This window comes from Lytechinus pictus, chromosome 14 (assembly GCF_037042905.1).
Source record: "Lytechinus pictus isolate F3 Inbred chromosome 14, Lp3.0, whole genome shotgun sequence".
NCBI classification, from domain to species: domain Eukaryota; kingdom Metazoa; phylum Echinodermata; class Echinoidea; order Temnopleuroida; family Toxopneustidae; genus Lytechinus; species Lytechinus pictus.
Genome location: NC_087258.1, coordinates 20,397,531 through 20,422,955, shown reverse-complemented (window position 1 = coordinate 20,422,955; position 25,425 = coordinate 20,397,531). Strand labels below are relative to the sequence as shown.

General features: G+C 35.3%; 1 protein-coding gene across 1 annotated transcript; it reads left to right on the top strand.

Moving 5' to 3' along the window:
* The first annotated feature begins 282 nt into the window (after window positions 1–282).
* On the top strand, window positions 283–25,425 carry LOC129276495 (mesenchyme-specific cell surface glycoprotein-like). Its single transcript, XM_054912871.2, has 12 exons — window positions 283–362; window positions 9,425–9,629; window positions 10,259–10,477; window positions 12,393–12,594; window positions 14,232–14,376; window positions 15,419–15,533; window positions 17,288–17,464; window positions 18,329–18,394; window positions 19,795–20,048; window positions 20,287–20,501; window positions 22,803–22,912; window positions 23,812–25,425. The coding sequence occupies exons 1-12, from the start codon at window positions 345–347 to the stop codon at window positions 23,913–23,915; spliced, it is 1,830 nt and encodes a 609-aa protein (XP_054768846.2). The 5' UTR covers window positions 283–344; the 3' UTR covers window positions 23,916–25,425.

Sequence of the window (25,425 nt, the reverse complement as noted above, 5' to 3'; positions counted from 1 at the left end):
GCGAATCAATTGAATCAGTCAGATCAAAACCAGTCCCCAAAGTCACCTGGAAAACAATCAAACAATTATTCGCCCACCTAAAATGAAATAAAATAAACTTGAAGGATCAATATCAATGAAACTATACATGAAAGTCATATATAGTCTCTCTATATTTTGATCGCAAAATAATGAAGACTGGAGCCAATGAAAAGACCAGATTTGTCGCAGAGGGAAATTGCTTAATACCGATTGTTTCGATGGATGCGTAAGCTTCCGGTGTTTAAGAGATAAATGGTATCAACAAGTTTTATTCTGGCAAATCTGGTTCGAGCGGGAGAAACTATCGGAGCTTCCTAAAGTCAATGCGGAATACATTCAAGGTAGGCATTTCGATTATTTTATTTGCAGAGAGGTTTTAATTGATGTAATTCATTGTCATTGTCATCAAGATATATATAGTATCAGAGAGTTTTAGATGCCATTACCTCGGGCACATGCACATGCAGAAAGCGATTTTCGAGAGTAGAAAAAACAACAACAATACAAATACGACACAAAGGCCTCATGATCCTTATTATGTGACATATCAGAAATAATAATAATAATGATAATAATAATCCGCATTTATAAAGCACTTTACAAATCGGAACGACGTTTCTAAGCGCTTTACAGATATATTATTACCCCGGTGATCGGATCCTTGCATGCCCGCAAACAATGTATGCACCATCTCCACTCCCTGGGGCGCATTCGAACAAGAGTTCCAAGACTCAATTGCTTGGCATACTACATAGGCTTTCGCATCCTACCGGGTACCCATTTAACACCTGGGTGGAGAGTGGCAAATTGTGGATTGACGCCTTGCCAAAGGACGCTAGACCATAGTGGGATTCGAACACATGACCCTCTGATTACAAGGCGAGAGTCAGAACCGCTACACCACGGCGCTTCCACCGGGGAGTATTACATTAAAGAACTTTTCTGGTGTTTTATCCGACAAGTTTAGTTGCACCGGACAGTTACCATAGTAAAACTGCTTCTTAGCCGATACAAAAATCAATGGAAATTGTCAGATCTGCCCCGTTGCAGAAAGAGTTTTAATCAATCGCAACTCTAAAAAAAACCAGGCGCAACTTGATTTTCAACCAATTTAAGCGCGCATTTGGGACTTGCGATTGATTTTTTGGCTTGCATTTAACTCTTACTCTGCCAGGCCCAATACCCCTCTACTGCCAGGGATATTCGAGGGAATCCTAAATTGACCGAAACGTGAGCAGCGACTGATTTTAAAACGGTCATAACTCTTTACCCGTACGTTGTATAATGAAACCTTCTACACATGAAATGATGCATGGTTCATGGACTTTATGATCATGTTATGACCTTTCATATTTGCGTTTGGAAAATGGAGAAAAGATGTAATATTTTACATCGTTTTTTTTTTCAATAAGTAAAACCTAGAAAACTATGATTTCATGAACATTTCAAAGAGTAAATAACCTGAGGAATTGTAGAGATACCAAGAAATTAAGAAGATAAAATGAAAGTTCAATGTTTACGCTTTCAAATGACGTATCTATTGATGAAATTGAACAAACAGAAATAATGAAAAATAATGCTCTTTTGAATGAAATACTAATTTGCTAATCAAGTTATTTCCTCTGAAATACGAGAGGGTTTATACACACGCAATTGAAACCGACCTGTTAAAAAAAAGGGCATTGTCGTCGATTAAGTGACCAATCACAGCATAGCTGCGATCCCCACGCAAACACACAAAATAATATATTAGAGCCATGTATCTTCGGCTCGCTGTAAAAATGGCAGAGGTAAAAATGGCAGAGGTAATATTGGCAGAGGTAAAAATGGCAGAGGTAATAATGGCAGAGGTAAAAATGGCAGAGGTAATAATGGCAGAGGTAAAAATGGCAGAGGTAAAAATGGCAGAGGTAAAAATGGCAGAGGTAAAAATGGCAGAGGTAATATTGGCAGAGGTAAAATGGCACGGGTTATAATGGGAGAGGTAAAAATGACAGCTCTAGGTAAAATATGGCCAGTCTTAAAGGGGAATCCAGCCTTGGCCATAAAATGTTGTGTTGGGAAGGAGAAAAATAAATTAAACAGAATGGTGAAAGTTTAAAAGAAATCGGACAAGCAATAAGAAAGTTATAGCTGCTTTAAAATTAAGATTACTAATAGTATGTAGGTAAATTATGACAAGGGGCAAGGACAACTTTCCCATAGGCCATGTACTTTTATTATCAGGGATTTGTGGTTTTCTCCTAAGCACCCATTCCCCTGGGCAATAATCTAAATATAACCCAGTTAGTATATTGTTTAATGTCCTCATAAATGAAAAATATAATTTGAAATAAAACTTTTGGGGAAAATGACATTTTAGCCATAATATGTATTGGAGTACATGGAAGAGTAGTCCTTGCCTTACATCACTATGACATCCCACATGCGGCCAATTTGAAGTCTCCATGAGTATAGTGATTACCAATATTTACAACTTTTAAAAATTCAGAACTTTCTTGTTGTTTGTCCAATATTGTTCAAACTTTCACCTATCAACTCGTCTGATTTTTCTTTTTTTTTATAAAAACAAGTTTTTATTTGGGTTGGATTCCCCTTTAAACCCCATGCAATGAATTGTCAAAAAGCCCCCGCATGTACATACATTAAATAACAAGTGCATGTCACAGTTAAGAATTTCATCATCATTATGTCTTCATCGGCCTAACAATGCTATTTACGAATTCGTTGGAGGTGTACCGTGAACACTTTTTAAAAATATATTTTTTCATTCAATTTATCAGGAGCAAAATGAAACTGCACTATTCTCATTCATCATTTTATTACATTCCTTTTTGTCTGGCTGGTTTTTTATATCTAAAGTTTTGCCAGGTTTACCGATGCAAAAATGAGGAAGAGTAGACATAAGAGAGGTGGAGAGACAGAGAAGGTTAGGGGCGGGGAAATATATAGAGAACATAGCGGGGAAAGCTTAGACGTTGAAATTATCACGAATGATTATGGTTAAATATTATGTCCTTATTTGTAATGTCGTCTGTACTATTCTTTTTAAGTAATTGAATGACAATAAGCATGCATTCCCAGGCTTGGCACTGAATATGTAACTGATTATGAAAATCAATAATAATCTTGTTTTGACTGGTAAACCAATTTGGGGTCGATCAAGGGAGACCGTCTGGTTCAAATTCTTTGCATAAAAGAAGACCCTGAACCTTTACCACTGCATCCAATATGATATAAACGCCTTGATGGTCATAACCCTTGGAAGCGGAAGTACTGTTGGGTATTTTGTACACCATAAGCAGCAGCACCCTCTTGGTAATTAGCTTGGTATGCTAAAATGTATAGATTTGATACAAATCTCTGTTATTTTTCAAACAAAAGAAAAAACATTGTTTATTATCTAAGTGTTATAATTTTTACTGTAATTCTTTTTTTGACCTAAAAGAACTTAATTTAGTTGAAATAATTTTTTGTGTCATTTTCCCCTTTAACCAAATCCCCTTTCATTTTGGAGTATAAACTTGTTTTTCTCGGCTTTTTAACAAACCAGCACCTCACTTTTCACTAACTTTTCAAAAGTAAGTGATGCTCACTCAAGCCGAAATATTTTTCGACAGTTATATCGTCATTTGCTTAAATGGATCTGTACCATTGTTAAAATGTGGAAAAATCTTCAGGATTTTACATGCGGGGGCTTTTTGACAATTCATTGCATGGGAGTTTAAGACTGGCCATATTTTACCTAGAGCTGTCATGTTAACCTCTCCCATTATAACCCCTGCCATTTTACCTCTGCCATTTTTACCTCTGTCATTTTTACCTATGCCGTTATTACCTCTGCCATTTTTACCTCTGCCATTTTTACCTCTGCCATTTTTACCTCTGCCATTTTTACCTCTGCCATTTTTACCTCTGCCATTATTACCTCTGCCATTTTTACCTCTGCCATTTTCACCTCTGCCATTTTTACCTCTGCCATTATTACCTCTGCCATTTTTACCTGGCACCGTATCTTCACAGTGCAGCCAACCGTACCCTTACATTCGTGTAGTCTTCAAAACAAGACACTGTAATTTTACAGAATGCGCGGTATTCCGCAACAAACGCTATGGGGGAAACAAAATTATTATTGCAGAGTAAAATTTATGTCATTTCAATTCTTGTCAATATTGTCGTAATGCATTTGAATATTTGATTTGCAAAACATGTTTTAGAAAAATCGTAACCGGTTTGAAAAAAAAGGCAACGGTCTTCGTCGACTGCCAGGAAGCCCAATGGGATCTCTATTTGATATAAAATCGTAGCTGAACAGTGAAAGAAAGATAAACATTACAGGTAAAATTCACTCTGTGGACATTTCATGATGGGGGTGAAATATTCATTATATCTGCTTCGGTATTAAAAAGAATAATCTTTGACCAAAGTAGCCACATGTCTGATAGCGACTTCATTTTATTGTTCATGCCACCAAGTCATGAACAATAGATGCCCAGACTCTCTTTCATGAGGAATGTCTAATCCGCGCTCCCTCCTGACCTATTATCGAGGAGAGCAATTTAGCACAGGATGTTCATAGACATCGGGGCACGCGCGCGTCTTTTGATTTGACAATTGAATACTTTCAAAGGTTCCGATACGAACAATAGCTTTTCTTTCCTTTGAGATCAAAATTAAAATTCCTCTGTCTCTTTCCCCAACACCTTCCATTGACTTATTGCCATTAAATACATAATTTTTATTCAAATATTTGTTTCGACTTTAAGACATTTAGCATCGACAATATGCGTCAAATTGACTAATCTAAATGATGATGATGATGATGATGGGGATGATGGTACAGATAGCATGGATAATGTCGAGAATGATAACAAGAAATCAATGGGAAAAAAGCACACCTCTGCCACCACGACCACCAGCACAAGCACTGGCATCGTTACTTGATAAGCTCATATCACACATGTAATGGTTTAGTTTTTCATAGAATTGTGGAAAATAAAATTTGAACTTTGAATTTCTGAATCATGATGGATATCTGCAATAGGATGGAGAATAAGAAGAAGAAGGTGAAGGAGAAGAATAATGATAATGATAATAATAATTACAATAACAATAACAATAGTGATAATAATGATTATGATAATAGTAATACCAATAATGATAATAATAATAACAATAATAAATGAATAAATAAATAATGAGTGTGATGGTTGCAGTGCGACGAGAGTTGGAAATGACAGCCTTCTTTACTCATATATTTATAACGGGAACAATTTTGTGAGAATGCTAAAAAACAAAGTATAAGACCTTTCCACCGCCCCCCCCCCCCCCAAAAAAAAAAAATCTCCCCCAAACCGTGCACATTTGCAGGCAAAAAAAAATCCTTGACACAAGAATACTACCATACCGGCCTGGAAAAGACCCGATCGATAGCTCATGAATATTCATGTAACGATAGCGAATGGGCGAGGAACATCGTACCGCTCTGTCATTGGTCAATTCCGAGCTGAATGCCTTCGCACAATCGCCTTTGCTCTGCCCATAGAAGTACGTGTATTGCTACACACAACTGTTATATCACACGTGTCTATAGGGGAAATCTTGATTCAGATCGCGGCAATATCCGAAATCAACTCTTCAAAATAATGATGCAAAAATACAATTTTACTCAAAAAATGTCTATGTAAACCACTATTTTTTATATGATAAAATGAATTGTGAATTCCTTGCCAGTATAACAACATAAAAAACACAGAATATGGTGTTGATTTTCTGGCTGTAAAATTGGTTAAACAAAAAAAAGTTACTTGGGCACGTATAGCTGCCAATGGCACTAGAGGGCTATGGGCACGTATAGCTGCCAATGGCTCTTAAAGAGTTAAACGCAACTCTTTCTGCAACGGGCCCCAGACAACGTGTCGGACACAAATGTTGATAAAACGATCCCCTGAAGGTGCAAATATTAATTAATATTGCATTGATCCCAGTCGCAATTAGTGTCGAATACGGCCTAAGCTGGGTAGCACTATCAACAATAGGGCGGGTCTTCCACTGGGTCCTGAATGACTATCACAAACTGTAACACACATATGCATTAAGTATTAACACACCCTTACTAAATTGATGTTAAGAGCATTGCAACCACGTGTCAAATGCAATCATGCCCGTATTTGCTGAATTAACCAAGAATTACAAATTTATTGAATTATTTCTTTAAAAAATTGGCGGTGGAAGCTGTGCGCACCAAATTATCTAACATATTCCATTCGAATTGGACTTATAACAGTCATTTTGGATTTTTTTTTCTTCCAATATTTAAAAGAAGGGTAGCCCAATCAGCAACAAGCTGGTTTTCGTTGGGGCCCTTCGTAAACAAACACAAATATAAAACATGGTGACACATTCAAATATAAACAAAGAATAGAGCATAAATAATAATATTGAAAAATTAATTCCCACCACATTATGATTCCGAACTGAATATGTTTTATTTTAATGTTTTTTATTGTATATATCCATCTATCATATGAATTTGTACTTGTGTTTTTAATCAGATGTGGAAATAAATTTGAATTGAATTGAATAGATTCCACCGTTAGTCCCTATTACATATCAAATGTTTTTTCCCATTTTGCCATTTCCCGTTTAAACTATTTAACGTCTTCTATGAATCGGAGGTGTTCGGGTAATTTATTCCAATGCAATGGGCCTGTGACAAAAAATGATTTCTGGTAAAAGGTTGTACGAGCATATGGCACCCTGATTATCATCTTATTTGTGCTCCTAGTTGTTCGAGATGATACTTCTTCTATATAAATAAACTTATCACAAAGCACCTGAGGAGCAGCTTCGTGTAAACATTTATGAACCATTACGCAAGATGCTCTAACAAAGACATTGTGTATTTTTGGCCAAGATAATATTTTGAAAATTTGTTCAGATGGAGTTTCCCAAGAGAAATTAGACACCATATATGCTGCCCTCTTATGTAATCTCTCTAACTTACTGTGGTTAATTTCAGATCTTCCCGACCAGACGGTACAGCAATACATTATATCAGGCATTACAAAAGCCCAATACAGCTTATTCAATTGTGCTTTATCAAAATACTGTTTACAGCGACGAATAATTCCTAGTTTTTGTTTCACAATTAAAACTATACTCTCAACATGTGTTTTAAAGTCGAGATTGTTATCTATGATAACTCCAAAACATTTATATTTACTTACACATTCCAATTGACATCCATTTAACACTATCGATAGCATATTGCTGTCTAGTGATCTTAACTTTTGTTTTGATCCTAGTAGCATTGTTTTGGTCTTGTCACTATTCAAAATCAACTTGCTTTTGTTGAGCCAAGAGTCCAATTCCCTAAGAGCTTTTGACAGTTTGAGCTCAACCTCTTGCTTCGATCCCCCAAACAGAAATAGTAGTATCGTCAGCATACATATAAACGGTGCTATTTGGTATTGCGTTAGGGAGATCATTAATGAATAAAGTATCGGGGCTAAGATCGAACCCTGTGGTACACCCATTGTAATTTTACTTAGAGTATATTTTTCTTTTCCTAATGATACATATTGTTGGCGGTTTTTCAAGTATGAATCAAACCATTTGATGACATTAGGTGAGAATCCATATTGATGTAATTTATCTAATATTAGGGAGTGGTTAACCGTATCAAATGCACGTCGAAGGTCTATAAAAGCTATACCATTCAATTATCCTTTATTCTCTGACCATTTATTCACCATGCATAATAAAGCTGTTTCACATAAGTGTTTAGGGCGAAACCCAAACTGACTCTTATATAAGTAGTCTTTCTGAGATATATAATCAAATACGTTTATTAAGTACACTGCCCTTTCGATTATTTTAGATAAAATCGGCAGTATAGATACAGGCCTGTAGTTTTTCAGTGTGGCTAAGTCCCCTCCTTTTGGAATCGGTTGGACTCTGGCTATTTTCCAAGCATCAGGGTATACAGAAGACTTTAAGGACAAATTCAATATATATACTAAGCTTCCAATTACACGAGGAATATCACAAATATATTTCAGTATTTTGACGGAGAGTTCGTCATATCCAGTTGCCTTTTTTGCAACTATAAGATTTTATCTCTTTGATGACGAAATCTACAGAAATAATAGAAAAATTAAACAAATCACTTTTTTGTCTCCTTTTCCGAATTTTCTTCATTAATATGTTCACAATCTTTGAAATTCTCAATATTTTGTTCAAAATTGTAAGTGAGTTCCTGAACTGAGTCAATAAAATATTTATTGAAGTGCTCAACAATTTCTTTCAAGTCTGATATTTCGACATCGTTTACGTTCAATGTCATATTTTTAATATGACATTGACGTTGGCAGAATAGAAGTCTGTGTGATGCCTTCAGTAGTATTTTGTTAGCATGGAATGAAATTAAAAGCGGACTAAGAATTGAACCTTGTGGCACGCTTAATTCAATAGCTAATGAATGAGGCCTGACCCCCTCACTGTATCTGTTGACAATCATTCAAATGTGATTTGAACCAATCAAAAGTATTATTGCTTTAAATTATACGAGATAATCTAAATACGTAAATGAGTTCGAGGTCGACAGAATAAAAAATACAACTCCAAAAAATTTACAATTATTAGTGTTGAGCGACCAATGATTAAGTTTTAAACGGGTGTTATGTGTTGAATTCGTATAGGCCTAACACCGGACTGTTAGGATGTAATGGAGAAACTGGAAATATTGAAAACTGCTGATACTACTATTATTTCTAGGTACTACTACTACTACTACTACTACTACTACTACTACTATTACTACTGCTACTACTACTACTACTATTCTACTTCTTCTACTTCTACCACTTCTACGACTACTTCTACTTCTACTACTGCTACTATACTACTACTACTACTACTACTACTACTACTACTACTACTACTACTACTACTATTCTACTTCTTCTACTTCTACCACTTCTACTTCTACTACTGCTACTATACTACTACTACTACTACTACTACTACTACTACTATTACTACTACTACTACTACTACTACTACTATTCTACTTCTTCTACTTCTGCCACTACTACGACTACTTCTACTTGTAATACTGCTGCTGCTACTGCTACTACTACTACTACTACTACAACTACTACTATTACTACTACTACTACTATACTACTTCTTCTATTTCTACTACTGCTGCTGCTTCTACTACTGCTGCTTCTACTACTACTACTACTTCTACTACTATTACTTTTGTAACAATATCCAAAATATGACAGGACGGGATAATATTTGTTTAATCAAAACATGAATTCTAAATTTATAAACGGAGGCGATTGATATGGCTAGCTAGCATCACCTATTTTGATTTTCCCTATTGTTTATACAGATGAGGCACCCAAGATTGATAACGCTTTGCATGTCACTAACGGTTACCGCGCTCTTCTCAGTGACCACGGCCGAGATCAGCCTTGACCACATCTCGACGATCTATGTCCCGTATTCGTATCTAACATCGCCGAGATACGACATCGACTCCGACGCCGTAGAGCAGTTCGCCTACGATGCCGCTGAAGGATACGTTTACGTGATCGGTAAGTAGTCATAAGACAATAAAGAGGATGGTATAGACCTAACAACTGCCGTGGAATACAGTCTAAGTAGTAGGATAAGAAGAAGGACAAGAAAAAGAAGAAGAAGACGGCGGAGGAGGAGGAGGAAAATGAGGAGAAGGAGGAGAAGAAGAAGAAGAAGAAGAGGAAGAAAAGTAGAGGAAGATGAGGAGGAGGAAGAAGAAGAACAAGAAGAAGGAAGAAGAAAAGGAAGAAGACGTTCAGGTCGAAGTAGAATTAGTAGTGTAGCAGACGTCGCATTAATAATAGTAGTCGTAAGTAGTAGTAGTAATAGTAGTAGCATATTCGTAGCGGTAGTAGTAGTAGTTGTAGTAGTAGTAGTTGAAATACTACTACTTCTACTACTACTAGGTTTCTACTATAGTTCTTCAGTAGAAGTTAGTATCGATAATTGTAGTAGTATTATAGAGGTATTAGTAGAAGTAGTAGTAGTATAATAATAATAGTAGTAGTAGTAGTAGAAGTAGAAGAAGAAATAGTAGTAGCAATAGTAGTAGTAGTATAGTAGTCGTTGTCATAATAAAGAGTTTTATTAGTAGTCAAGACAAACTTTTCGAAGCATATAGTATACATTGATCATACTTCGACAGGTGATGACTATCTTCAGATCATCGACTTCAATGACGTCGAAAACCCCGAAATCGTCTACAAGCATCTCCTGCCGAATCGTGCCAATGATATCGCCCACTGTGGTCGTTTCGTCGCCTATCTTCTTCAGGGAGATGACTCGCAGGAGTCGGGAACAATCTATATTTACGAGAAATACAACCGTCAAACCGGAGAATTCAATAAACTACATCAGAGGATCGGTGAGTGTGGCTTTTGTTTATTCATGGTTTGGATTTTGATAATCAAGTTCGATACCCTCACAAGTTTGGGAGGGATCGACTGCGATGGCGAGGGTGAATTGTGTTTGTGACATTCGTGTGTTTGTGGGTTCTGAGTGAGAAAGATAGACAGATAGAGAGAAAGAGAGGTGCAAGTTGGTGCGCGGAGGTAGCAACTGTTTGTTTGTTCCATATAAAAAGATAAAATATATACTTGCTCAATTTAACATAACATACATATCATATGGAGGATGGCCCATTTCAGCGGTATTAATGAAATACCACTGTTCTTCCATGGGGTCCTTTAAAACATAAATACATGCATATAAAGCAAATATACCAAAATATACACAAAACTTCAAAACTTAATTTAATGCATGAAAAGAAAGAAAAATCACTACCCACCCTTTAAAAAAAAAAAGCAACAACAGGCAAAATGATTATGGAAAACCGAGATACAATTGAATATTTGATTTAAAGGACTTAATCGTTGAACTAAACGATAAATGAATTGGTAATTTGTTATAAAGTGTAGCCCCCCTATACAAAAATTTCCGTTTACAGCTGTTTGAATTTGGTTTTGGGAGACGGAGATGATTTTCAGTACGCAGAGACGTAAGTATGACAAAACAGTATCAAACCGGGGACGTTTGGACAAAACAGTATCAAACCGGGGACGTTTGGAATAACGACGGCGGTCCTCGTTTTTTAGCCTTTCATAATGGATTCAAATCGAAATATGATGCCGTAGTTTTTATTTATTTATTTTCATTTTATTTAATTTATTTCTTTGTTTGGAGGGGATGAGGCAAAACGTCGTCAGATGGCGGTGAATTGTCACAAGGACACACATGTTGCATATAATATAAGAGACTGCAATCTCTTATGATACTTGAAAGCATTACCATATTATTGTAAAGTTTTCAAGTATTATAAGAGATTGTGTTTGATTTGTGTTTTACAGTCCTGTTTTGACAGCATTTGGCCTAACGTGTGTGCATGTGTGGGGGATGTATGTGTGTACATGAAGTGTGTAGGCGTGAGGGTCTATTTGTGAGGGTTGTTGTTGGTTATTGCGTATGATTTCTGTAGATGTGTGGATGGGAGTATATGTAAGTCTGTGGGTGTGGGTGGCACTGGCGTACCTAGGATTTTCCAGAGGGGGGCAAATTTTTTGGAGGATATTTCGTCCGCGAAAAAAATTGACAAGCAAAAAAAAAAAAAAAAGGTCTTCAACCACAAGTAAAGGATTTCTTACCACCAAAAAATTTGACAGGCAAAAAAAAAAAAAAAAAAGGTCTTCAGGTTAAAAAGAGGAGGTACACGTCTGTCCCCTGTATCAGTTGTGACTCGTCAGGGGGGGGGGGCAATCTGCCCCCCAGTCCCCCTTAGATACGCTAGTGGTGGGTGGGGGGATATGAGTTTGTAATTTTATCCGTCCACCGGAGACGTCCCCGATCAAACATAAAAAAGTAGATAATCGAAAATGCATTTAGATATATAACGTCATCTAGCGGTCAAGGGCGCTGTTGGTTTGATAATGGGGAGGTTGAACTAACGTGGTAGGGGGGGGGGGCAGGGGGTGCACATCTTGGTGATGTGGAACTTAAGTGGGATGGGGGTGCACATCTTGGGGAGGCGAAACTAAAGTTTGGAAAATCAGCTGTTGAAAGCAGAAGAAGGGGGAAACATTTAGATTTGCTTGCCAGTGTCGGAACTTTTCTGCCCCAGTGCATGCACCCCAGCCTACGCCCTTGAACCGTTAAATGACTGCTAGCAAATATTGAGGAGGAATTAAGAGAAGAAGAGGAAAAATAGGAGGAGGGAGAGGAAGCCCCCTTCAAAAAATCCTTCTACTCACATTTACATTTTATACCTTCACCCCCTCCCCTTATAGTCAGCAGCCAACCAGAAATGTTGACCTTTACCTCTGACTGTCGGAAGATCTTGACTGCCGACGAAGGAACTGCTGGTGACGATGCAACGGAACAATACTTTCTTAACCCGGAAGGAATGGTGTCAATTATCAAGATCGAGGGCGATTTCGCTAGCCCCAATTTCGATATGACAGCCGTTACATTTGACCACTTCAATGACAGGTAACTATGAGATCAGCGAAATTTCATTGATATTCATTGAATCACTATTGGTCGCAGAATTGAATACCCCTTACCTCTGACCAAAATGAATACTAATAATAACAAAAAAATGATAATGACAATAATGATGATGAAGATAATATGAATAATAATAATGAGGATAATAACAATGCTATTCATAAAGCACTAGGCTGCACTGCGAAATGCTGTCATAAATAAAAAAAAAATTGACGTGAAAACGCTTCATTCTTACAGATATGCCTCGTATTTACTTCTCCATGAAGTTAAAGCCCTTAAAATCATTATTATAAATAGCTTGCATGAATCACGTCTCAACTTAGATTTATTTGGTTTTAGACTAAATTTTTACTATCAATTCCAAAAAAATGATCTTACATAATTCGAATTTTAATTGATTCTTAAAGGTAAAGTCCACCCCAGAAAAATGTTGATTTGGATAAATAGAGAAAAATCAAACTAGCAAAACGATTAAAATTTCATCAAAACCGGATGTAAAATAAGAAAGCTATGACATTTTAAAGTTTTCTCTTATTTTTCACAAAACAGTTACATGCACATCTCAGTGATATGCAATTGAGACAGTCGATGATGTCCATCACTCACTATTTCTTTTGTTTTTATTGTTTGAATTATACAATGTTTCATTTTTTACAGATTTGACAATAAGGACCAACTGAACTGAACCATATAGTATTAAAACAATGCTAATTCCACTTGTTCAGGGAGGAATTAATCTTTGTTTCACTTAATTAGAAAATTTCATATAATGAAATACAAAAGAAATAGTGAGTGGATGACGTCATCAGTCTCCTCATTTGCATAACGACCAGGATGTGCATATAACTGTTTTGTGAAATTAAGCGAAACTTTAAAATGTCATAACTTTCTTATTTTACATCCGATTTTGATAACATTTTCAGTGTTAGGCTTGTTGAATTTTTCTCCTTTTATTCAAATCAACTAATGGTTGGGGTGAAATTGTCCTTTAAACAAATCTTGATATTAAGATTTCAGATTACCTTTTCGATAATTTTTTTTTCAATTTTAAAACATATTATGATTTTAGATTCAAAATTATGAAATATTTTTAAATTGATTTCAAATCATCAAAATGGATTTCAATCCCTTTCAATGGATATAAGAAACAAATCCAAGGTTTCATTTCCATTCATTTTAGGCGTTATTTAGCTGTTTATAAGTTTTAGATATGGGGTGGTAGAATATTATTTGCTGCACCCCGTCTCTGGAACACTCTCTCCCATGCAATTGAAATCTTACCTTGCCTTTAATTATTCCAAAGAAACTTGAAAACCTAGTCAATGCCTTTTCACAATAATTGTATTGAAATTTACATTGTGTTGTTTTTCACTTGTCTTTATTTGAGTTGTTAGGAGCCTTGAACATTCCTTGGAAGGGATATGAGAAAATTGAAAACACAGTTATTATAATATTAAAATCTCGCAAGTATGATCCCTTTGATTTTCGTTTAGAAACATGTACTGCATCAATTTAACCACCTGGTCAATGCAACCTTCGAACATCTCAATACTCAAGCTTTAAACTGTATGAAAATTGTATATTTTATTCGTAAATAAAATGTACTTTGCATTTTATAGAAAAAAAAAATATATGGACCTCGGAGTGCGTTTCCCGTACCATGGCCGCTATACGAACTACTCCGAGCAGACTCTTTCGCAGAGCGTGGAGCCAGAGTACATTGCCATTAACCCTCGTGATAATGTTGCATATATCAATCTGCAGGTATGTTCACATCTTCGCAATTTAATTTATTATTCAAAGATTCGCAGCAGGATTTTATTTCTCCTTGTTTGCTATTGTGCTTTATTCCGTTTTATGTTAATAATTTTCATTGTCTTTTAAATTGTCAGTTTTATAATTTTAATTTTACTTATTTTGATTTTAGTCACACGTTTTTGAAGTAATTTCTTTTATTTCTATGATATTCTTCGTCTTTTAAACTGTCCTTTGATCTTATACTAGGTTTTTAACTTTTGTTTCAATTCATTTAATGTGATAGCATTGATAGGGCATGTAATTTTGTCTGTGTACAGTATTTTGCTTTATATTAATTGTATTTCGTTTATTTTGTAAATCTTTCTATGTCTTCAGGGCTCTTTAAGTAGGTCTTTTGGCTTTGAAAGGACTACCTTGTTTTAAATAAAAATGAATAAATAAATAAAAAATAACAAATTTAACTAATGTTCTGATTTTATTTTCACCAGAATTAACAAATTTAGATTTTGAATCCTGACAAAAGTATTTTTAATTCCTTTTAAACTTTATATGTACTTCGGCGCTACATTTAGATAATAATATTACATTAAATAGTGATATTGCATCTTTCTTATACATAATAAATTAAGTACTAATGAAAACTGAAGAATACACCAAAAAGGATGGAAAACAATATACATCATGCAATATTTGATAAATATGACCATAAATACAAACAGAAACCAATTAATTTTACTGGCATTTCTTCGTATGATCTAAACTATATGCATATTTATATTATATAATAGCGAAATATAAGATTTTTTTCCCGAACATAATATAATGAAATAATTAGTTCAATACAAAGAAATGTAGAGAGAAGGTATATGACAATGTTAATAATATCTTCACATGTCATATTTATAAAATGGTATACTGAAAAATAATGATTGAAATTTGAACGTTTATTCTTATAAAATAATGGATACATCAATTTCAATAAAGATTTTATATCACATAGTGTTATTATTATTACCATTATTATTTCTTTTCATTAATATTTACTTAGGAAAACAACGCGATTGCTCTTTTGGATCTTGACACTGAATCGATTGCAGAGATTGTTCCCCTTGGTAACAAGAGCTGGTTGAACCTTAGGTTAGACACCACTGATAGAGATGATGGTATGTACATGAACCCTGTTTCACAAAACAATGTATCAACGACGACAATAATCCAGCCTTACTTATCTTTTACTTGGGAGAATATGTCAAAAAATATATTTAACAAGAATTTACATTTAACTTCTACAAGAAAGATATGATGATTTGTATGTATATATTTATATAGATATATATATAACTTTGTATTTTGCATTAATATGCCTTATTTATTTAAGGAAACCTTCAATAACAAGCTTTGCTTTTCAGGTTTCTATTTCATTTTATAACGTTATATTATATTTGACTTTACTTTGTAACTTTGTTGTAATTTTGGAATGAAACAAATTCGTTATCAATCAATCAATCAATTACAAAATTGCTCCTTCAAAGGGGTAGCGAACTGACTTATGCTATGCGAGGTTTCTAATCCTCTCTGACTGTTTGTTAGTTTATAGCTGGTCTTTAATAGTATATATACATTTTGGGATAATTAAAGGGGAAGTTCACCCTCAAGAAAAGTCTTGTAAGAATACGAGAACAAATAATGAAAGATATTGGGGAAGGTTTGAGGAAAATTCATTCAAGGTTAAGAAAGTCATTATAGTTTTACGTTTTGGATTTGTGACGTCATAAACGAGCAGCTGCCCCATATGTTATGAAATATAAAATTTCAATTTTTTAATGGTCCATGATGACTTATATTTGTTTTCTTTTTACGGAACGGGTGTAAAATCATTTGTCTAATGATATACTGAATGTACAATAAAAGCAATTTTCAATTTTCTGAGAAAATGACATTTCATTGATTTTTTACCATTCGATATGTAGGAAAGCTGCTCGCAAATGACGTCAAAAATCAAATAATTGAAATTCTAGTAACCTTTTGATTCTTTGATGGATTTTTCTAAACCTTCGGCAATTTTTTTAATCATTTTTTCTGCTATTTTTACAATAAACGTTTTGGCAGGGTGAACTTTCCCTTTAATGAAAGAAAGAGCATCACCCTATAATTTTATTTGAATATAGAAAAAATGTATTGAGTAGTGAATTGGTGTGTAATCGTTCCAGTGTGCCTTCATTACAAGACTTCGTCGCTTAGAATGTTGCATTATGGGTCGGGAACCTTGCCAAACTTGAGGTGGCGCTCTATAAGGCTGCTGGTTCGTATTTGCTTTAAGCTACTAAATTCATGGCATCGATTTACCGAACAAATTTGACAACTACTCAAAGGAGGAGAAAAAGAAAAAAATTGAAGAGAAATGGGTGAAATATATCATTATCTCAATATTACGTCACAATCTATCACAAAATTACACTTTATATAAAAAGCTAAGATTTTCGCTCGCTCGCAACTTTTTTAAAAGTAAAATTACCCTACACGTCAGACTGTGGCCCCTAAAAGGTCTTAGATTATTACAACATTCATCACAATAAGTCTTTGTTAACAAAAGTCTTTTAAATAATAATGCTGAAAAGTTGTAAAGTTTTTGTAAAGGGAAAGTTGGGAATATTTGTAGAGGCATAAATGAATGACTCCCTGTCCAAAAGCTCGTTAAATTTCCCAGTCCATTGCCACTATGCCCCTCCCCGTCCACTCTAATACAATACACACACACACACACATTCACCAAAGTGACCAAACACTGTATACTTTAAACCTCTTAACGAGGTTCAAATAATACTTGAAAAGTATATGATGTAAACAGTTTTTACCAGGTCCATTTTTAACGAAAAGCATATATGAATGCAATTTTTATTGATCTTTGAATGGGCAGCTATCAATTTACAGACCGGTTTCGACATAAGGAGTTTTTACATGCCGGATGCTATAAAGTACTTCGAGATCGACGGCGTCGGCTTCCTCGCCACAGCCGATGAGGGCAGCGACCTCGATTATAAATTCGACGGCAGTTACTGGAGTGACGCAAAACGAGGATATAAGTTGATCAAAGGTAAGCGATTGAGATTTAGGTAACACAGCCCACTTGTATAAATATTGTTACACAGTAAAAACGCTGTTTCATTCATCATTTATACAACGCTGTTTATTTATGAGCCCTACAAAAAAATATTTTAAACAGCTTAACAAACTTTGATTTTAGTACTCAATTATCAACAGAATTAACTATGGTTGGTTAATCCGTTGAACAGCTACTGTAAGGTGAAAAGCGTTGTTTTGAGACAGCATTCTTACCTTGTGCTATAATGGTAATACTTTCCCATTCGATTGCTTCCATCGAATCCTTGGTTCAGGAGAGCGTTTTCATAAAAAAAAATTCCATCTGACAATCTAACAACTTTCTTTGATTTCGATTTGGCCAAGAATTACAGTTCCTATGTTAACTGTCAAATGAAATAGGACTACTCAGCAGCGTTGCCATAGCAGTTAGCTAGATTCAGGAACACCTGATCAGGTTGTCCGTGTTAAAGCCTGCATGGGTAATAGTATGCAGCGCTTAGAAACATTATATTAAGCGCTATATTTTGAAAAAAATATTACTGTTATTGAGAAATGCCCGAGACCTGTTTCGTAAGGACTTACGACTACGCTAACTAAAGAGTTATCGCAATTACAATGGAAACCTTGATTGCGAATTGCTGCCGAGTCATGCTACCATGTAAATGCCATAATGGGAAAGTTATACCAAGGTTTTCAGGGTTTTTTTTAAACGGGCCACAGATGTTTAAAGAAATAATGACCCAGGACCAATGATCATCTTTTCTATATATACTACTATATAACCCAAAACAGAATTGAACATTTTCATATTCATATACTGTTCTTCTTTTCTGTCATTCCTTTTTCTGCTGAACAGAAAAGCGACTCGCCTCGACTATGCCGCAATCCATGATTGACAACCTCAACGATTCCTTAAAACTGGGTTTGTTTTTATTATCGACTTTGCTAATTGTATTTTGTTTTCAGAAACTAGTAATGATTATGATAATTTATGTTCACGCATCAGTGGTTCCGTTTCATAAAGACGTATTATCATAAGTAGCACAGTGATAAGTTTACCAAGAGCCAATTAAATTGAATAATTTCAACAGCTATAAACTGCAAATTCGTCATTACAACAAGTTTTGAAAATTCCATGATAATAAGTCTGCCGCTATGCTTATACGTTTTAAAGGGGAATCCAACCCAAATAAAAACTTGTTTTATAAGGAAAAGAAAAATCAGACAAGTTGATAGGTGAAAGTTTGAACAATATTGGACAAACAACAAGAAAGTTATGAATTTGTAAAAGTTGTAAATATTGGTAATCACTATACCCATGGAGACTTCAAATTGGCCGCATATGGGATGTCATAGTGATGTAAGGCAAGGACTACTCTTCCATGTACTCAAATACATATTATGGCTAAAATGTCATTTTTCCCAAAAGTTTTATTTCAAATTATATTTTTCTTTCATGAGGACATCAAACAATATACTACCTGGGTTATATTTAGATTACTGCCCCAGGGGTTTGGGTACTTAGGAGAAAACCACAAATCCCTGATAATAAAGTACATGGCCTATGGGAAAGTTGTCCTTGCCCCTTGTCATAATTTACTTACCCAGTTGCCAATTTGAAATCTACATAGTATTAGTGATCTCAATTTTAAAGCAGCAATAACTTTCTTATTGCTTGTCCGATTTCTTTCAAACTTTCACAATTCTGTTTAATTTATTTTTCTCCTTCCCAACACAACATTTTATGGCCAAGGCTGGATTCTCCTTTAATATTGGAAATGCTCTACTTTTCTATATTACATCACTCTGTCTCAATAAATCAACATACTAAAAATTCAGCTGTCAGGAACAGGAACACTATTCTCCTGTTCTAAAAAAAAATGGTTGCCAACAGGCGAAGCCTATGGTAAACAGGCCTTCTTTGTCAGCCCCAGAACCTTCTCTTTGGATCGATTCGCCATTACATTCATGAATATCACTAGGGACTTTCAAATCTAAATCTTTTCAAACGTTATCAGTACTTGGAACTATGACACTAATGTATATGAAGGTAGAGAGATATAGATAGACAGACATACAGAAAGATAGATAGATTTGAAGGATCAATTACCTAGCTGATAGTAGATAGCTTAAATGTGAATTGATTGATTAATTGATAGATTGATTAAATATATTTCAAAGAGAAAGATAAGAAGTGAAACTCATCTGGCTCCTTTTTTTCACAAGACGCCTAGAATTCAGCAAATTAATTGATAGATTGATTAAATATATTTTAAAGAGAAAGATAAGAAGTGAAATTCATCTGGCTCCTTTTTTTCACAGGACGCCTAGAATTCAGCAAATACGACGGTTTAAGTGCGACAGAAGAGGGCAAGATTGAAAACCTATTCTTTTTCGGTGGTCGGGGTTTCTCCATTCTCCGGGCAGACGATCTATCGCGAGTCTTCGACAGCGGAGACGAGATCGAGAGGGAGATCTCGGAGCGGTATCCACATGTTTTTAACTCGGAGACGTACCCCGACGATCCAGCCAACGAAATGCCGAGTGATCTCGCCGACAAGCGATCGGATAATCGGGTAGGTTCTTTAATTTTGTGTGGAGAAACGAAGGATCTGAATTGATAAATGTTTAAACAACGATCAACAGATATACAAGGATCAATAATAATTATACTTGTTCATATAGCAATTCATTTCGATGTATTAATTTCCCCAATGAGTGAAAAGAAGACATTATACTCTCACGTTGGACTTCCCCTTTAAGCCATTTTAAAATCTTAAACAGCAATTATCTTCGTATGTTTGGCCAAACCAGGGACCTGAATGCGAAACAATCGAAGTCGGTGTCGTCAACGGTAAGACGGTGATCTTTGTCGGGGTCGATCGGGCATCCGTCATCGCAATCTACACCGTGACTGCAGGTGGCAAGGCCAAGTTCGAGACCATGCACCGAAGCGGTGGAATGGGGAAGACCTTTGCCCAGCTGCTGGACGACAGGGATCTCGGTGATCTCGACCCCAAGGACATGGAGTAAGTTTTTGTTCGATGAACTGTATTTTATTTATCTATTTATTTATTTATTCATTTATTTATTTACGGCAAAAAGAAGCTGCTGAAAACTGCTTATCTAATAAAAGAGAGCCAATGGAGTAAATTAGAAAGTCAAAAAGGGGCCTAAGCTTTCGATCCTAGCAGAATCTTCGTCGGAGGCAAAAGGTGGAATGGGGAATATTAATGAAATATTATAAATAAATAAATAATTAGATAATTAAATAAATATAAATATTTATTTATTAATATATATATTAATTGATTAATTAATCAATTAATCATTTATTTTTGTTTTGTTTATTTATTTATTTATTTTTATGAACCATGTCAAATTCCGACTCGTCACCCTGGTTTTAATCACTAGTTGCAATTGTATCATCTATCTATCTTTATATCTATCTATCTATCTAGTAATTTGAAGGCTTTCTAAAATTATTCTGAACCAAAACATGTCTAAACCCTTCCATTTTGAGTCGAAGTGAGTGTTTTTTTTAATATCAAAGCAAGAAGAAAATCAGAAGAAAACGAGAAGATAATGAACATGTAGTGAAATGAGAGGAAGAGGATATTATGAAGAAGAAGAACCTTTACCTTTTACGCGGCCTTAAATGAAGATTAATTGAAAAGGAGAACATGGCATGAAGAAGACGAAGAAGAAAAAAAGAAACCTTTACATTTTACCCCTTAAATAAAAATTAAAATAATGGTTATCATCCCTCAATGAAGCTTCCTTACTTAAAGATTGTTGACAAACAACAAAAATGACACAGTATCGCGTCTTCCCCTCTCACCCACCTACATTATTGGGGGGGGGGGGGATAGATCCTATATTTATTGGGGGCGTAAAACACCATTTGCCATCCAACAATTTTGACAAGTTGAAAAATTTCATAATATAATTCAGAATATATATAAACTCCTCAAAAAAAGTTTGGAAATCTGACTTTGATCGATAATCCCTCCTCGGTTTTTAGTAAATATCAATGTGTAATTAACATCAATTTTGATTCTCTTTAAAATGAAACCCTACATGATATGATTATGGTTCACATGGAGGTGAAATGTGGGGCAAGGTCAAAATTCGAAAGTTGCAAAATGACACAATATTGAAAGTCACTGTTCTTTTTTCCGTGGTGATAAGTGAGTTTCTCAACGTTTTTTTTTTTACTTTGATCGATAATTCCTCATCGGTTTTTGGTAAATATCAATATGTAATTAATATTGATGAATAGATCATTTAATTTTCTTTAAAATGATACCCTACATGATATGGTTATCGTTCAAATGGAGGTGCAGTGCCTTGAAATGTGGGGTAAGGTCAAAATTCAAAAGTTGCAAAATGACACAATATTGAAAGTCACTGTTCTTTTTTCAGTGGTGATGAGTGAGTTTCTCAGCGGTTTCTTTTAATTGTTTTCATGCACCTTAACATCAACATTTACATGGACTCAAACATTCAAACACACCTAGGCACAAGCAAACACATGACAAACAAACAAACAAACATGCATGGGTATTTCAAACCACGACTCAAACCATGTTATGTCACAGAACCATCACTACAGAAGTAGGGGCGAGATTTGAATGGATTTTCATCTCTAATGACACAGACAAAAGAATCATGTTCTGTATTGACCCTTCATGACTATTTCTGTTCGTTTTGCAGCTTTTCAATTCAGACCTCATCCAACACTTTTGAATCCTGCTCTTTTCGTAATGGCATGATCATAACAAGCATGGTATCACTTTAAAGATAATTAAATGATCTCTTGAATGACATCAAATATGCATTGTGTAAAATTGGGGGTTGGAAGAAAATAATGGTCAAACTCAGATTTCCCAAACCTTTTTTGCTCGTTTTGCAGCTTTTCAATTTAGACCACATCCAACACTTTTGAATCCTGCTCTTTTCACGATGGCATAATCATAACAAGCATGGTCATATGGTGTCATTTTAAAGAGGAATTGAATGATCTTTTGAATGATGTAAAATATGCATTGTGTAAAATTGGGAGTTGGGAGAAATTAATGGCCAAACACAGATTTCCAAACTTTTTTTGAGGGGTTTATATACATATATGGATAAACATTGTAATGCACTAATAAACTATTATAGACTAAGCATAGAAATACATTGACACATGAAAAAATTTAGATTTTTCGACGTACGTATAGCGCGCGAAATTCTTTATTATAATATCTGAAATTCGGACATATTATTCTCATTTGCCTCCTGATTGAGGCTCCTGAGTATGATATATTATGATATATTCCGATTAGGTTTGTACCAGCTGATCAGAGCACAACGGGAAAACCTTTACTGATGGTGGCTGGTGCAGCGAGTGGAACTATATCCTTATACCACGTGATTGATGATGGAGCGGTAGACGGTAAGCACACATTATTACTAGTAATAACAATAGTGATACAGTATACACGCTGTAAAAAAATATTGGGTAAATTGTTTTACCACCAGGGGCCCGTTGCATAAAACTTTTTACCTGAGAAAACTCAGGTTGTTTTTACCGGAGTTTTTGCCCTGTGTTAAAGTCAATGGCAGAAATCAGACTAACCTTAGTTTTCAGTTTTTACCAGAGTTTTCTCAGGTAAAAAGTTTTATGCAACAGGGCCCAGGAGGGCAATTTTGTGTCCTACCAATTTTGGGCAGTATTTTACGAAATGCGGGAAGCATATTGTCCATTAAGGTTTGAAAATAAGCAGCAATTACTTTAGAATGTGCAAAATGTTCATCACACTTGATAGATCACCAAGGAAATGTTCATAGCACAAGTTTCTGACTGGACGTACTCATACTTATAAATCCTTTCCGGAGATGCTACTTTGGATGTCACATTAATACTGATAAATAAAAATGCCCAAAAGAAATGGCCGATGTGGGTTGGACACATAATTATCCCCATAGAGCATTTTCTAGAGTGTAGTTCTGTAATTTTCACCACAGAGTGACACCATGCACTTTATGCCCGGGTGCCCAAGCTTTCTTTTGCCTCTATATACTGTATGCGTTTCGTTTTAACTTTCATCTGACGTACTTATTGTTTTTGTTTGTTTCATACTGTGTATTGATTTGGATGATGATTTTACAACCAATTTGTCAAATCAATTTCTCACTGTTTTATGGAGACAATAAATGCTTTTCTTATCTTATGATCGGTTGGAAGATTTATCTCTTACTTAACATGACTTAAAAGACTATTCTTTAAAACATGCAAACAATAAAATACTTTACAATATTAATTTCTCAATTCATTCTATTATCTTACCCCAGCCCTTACAGGAAACAACAGTGGCCGTCATCTGACATCTATGGGAGTGTTTATCACCATGGTCATCAGCGTGACTTCCATCTTAGGGCTTGTCCTCAGAAAATAACTTGCCATTTTCCCTGTTTTCTTCGATTCCCCTAACTCAAAGGTTGCATATCGATCGCATGATTTAAATGGCCAATCAGGAACACATTTTTTTTCTTTATTGACTTTATTCGAGAGACTGTCTCGTCACCAATCGTAATTGTTTTCCGACACTCAAAAAGATTGAGTAAAATTTTACCCATTATTGTTAGAAAGGGAACATGCATGCTTGTTGATTAATTATTTCCCTCATATTGGGCAAAATGCATGTTTTATGGGTAAATTTCACCGCAACATTGCGTAAAATTTACAACGTATTTGGTATCATTTTACCCAGCAAACATGCATGTTCCCATTTTACCCAATATTGGGTTAACTTTTTTTAGAGTGTAAGTGATTGAATGATGACAAATTGAGCTTTCGGTCGAAGAAGTACGGAAGATTCGAGAACACAGTCAATGTATTAAAAATGTCGAATTGGAAAAAAAAACAGCAGGGAGGTCTTCGTCGAAAATTGATGAACCGGACCATCAGTGTCGTCCTAACTTTGGGAGTTGATGGAAAATCCCCCCTCCTCAATCGCTTGTCCAGAAGAAATGAATCAACTGCTGTTTAGGTTAATAAATTTTCGACAAAGACTTCTTGGTTGGTTCTTGTCATGAAGGGCATTTGATAATACATTATCTCTGGTCTTGAATCAACCGTGCGTAGCTGTGCGAAAACTCCCTTATATTTGTTCCAGGGGCGAATCCAGGATTTTCCAATGGGGGGGGGGGCACATTTTTCTGAGGAAAAATTTGACAAGCCAAAAAAAAAGAAGGTTTTTCACAAAAAATTAAAGATATTTCGTTCCCGAAAATTGGTCTTCACTTTTAAAGGGGTGGGGGGCACACTTCTGTTTTTATGGCATTTTCACATTACAAATTTTAATTTCGCTTCTCAAAGGGGGGGGGGGGGATGCACGGGCCGGCTGTGCCCCCCCCTGGATCCGCCACTGATTTGTTCTAATGCATCTACCAGACTTCCCACATTCCGTTGGAACTATTACTATGTCCACACCAGAGAAGTATTGAAACAACACCGGTTTGGAATCAAACCGATGCTGTTCTAAAACTAATTGGTGTTGTATAAACACCTATCTGGTGTTAGACTAATACCGAAACCGGTGTTGTTTAACACTTATCTGGTGTGGACATATATAGATTCCGGGCTGGTGTTAAATCAACACCGGAGTTTTTGCAGTGTATAGGCCTACTCGTCCCGGATACCAAGATAAAAGCGCGATTTTATCCTGAAATATAAAGTATCGCATAAATCTATATATACATGAAATATTTCGTTTTGAAAAAAAAGGACAATAACGTAACATACTGAGTTGAACTGTGCAAACGTACGTTCATTTTAAACATTAAGCTCTCTGAATGATTTCTGTCTTTTTATGCATTTTGTAAAAAAAAATCTTTATGTAACGTGTTGTTGCTAATTATTATTTCGGATATTTGTAATAAAATGTTTGAAGTTTATTAGTAAAA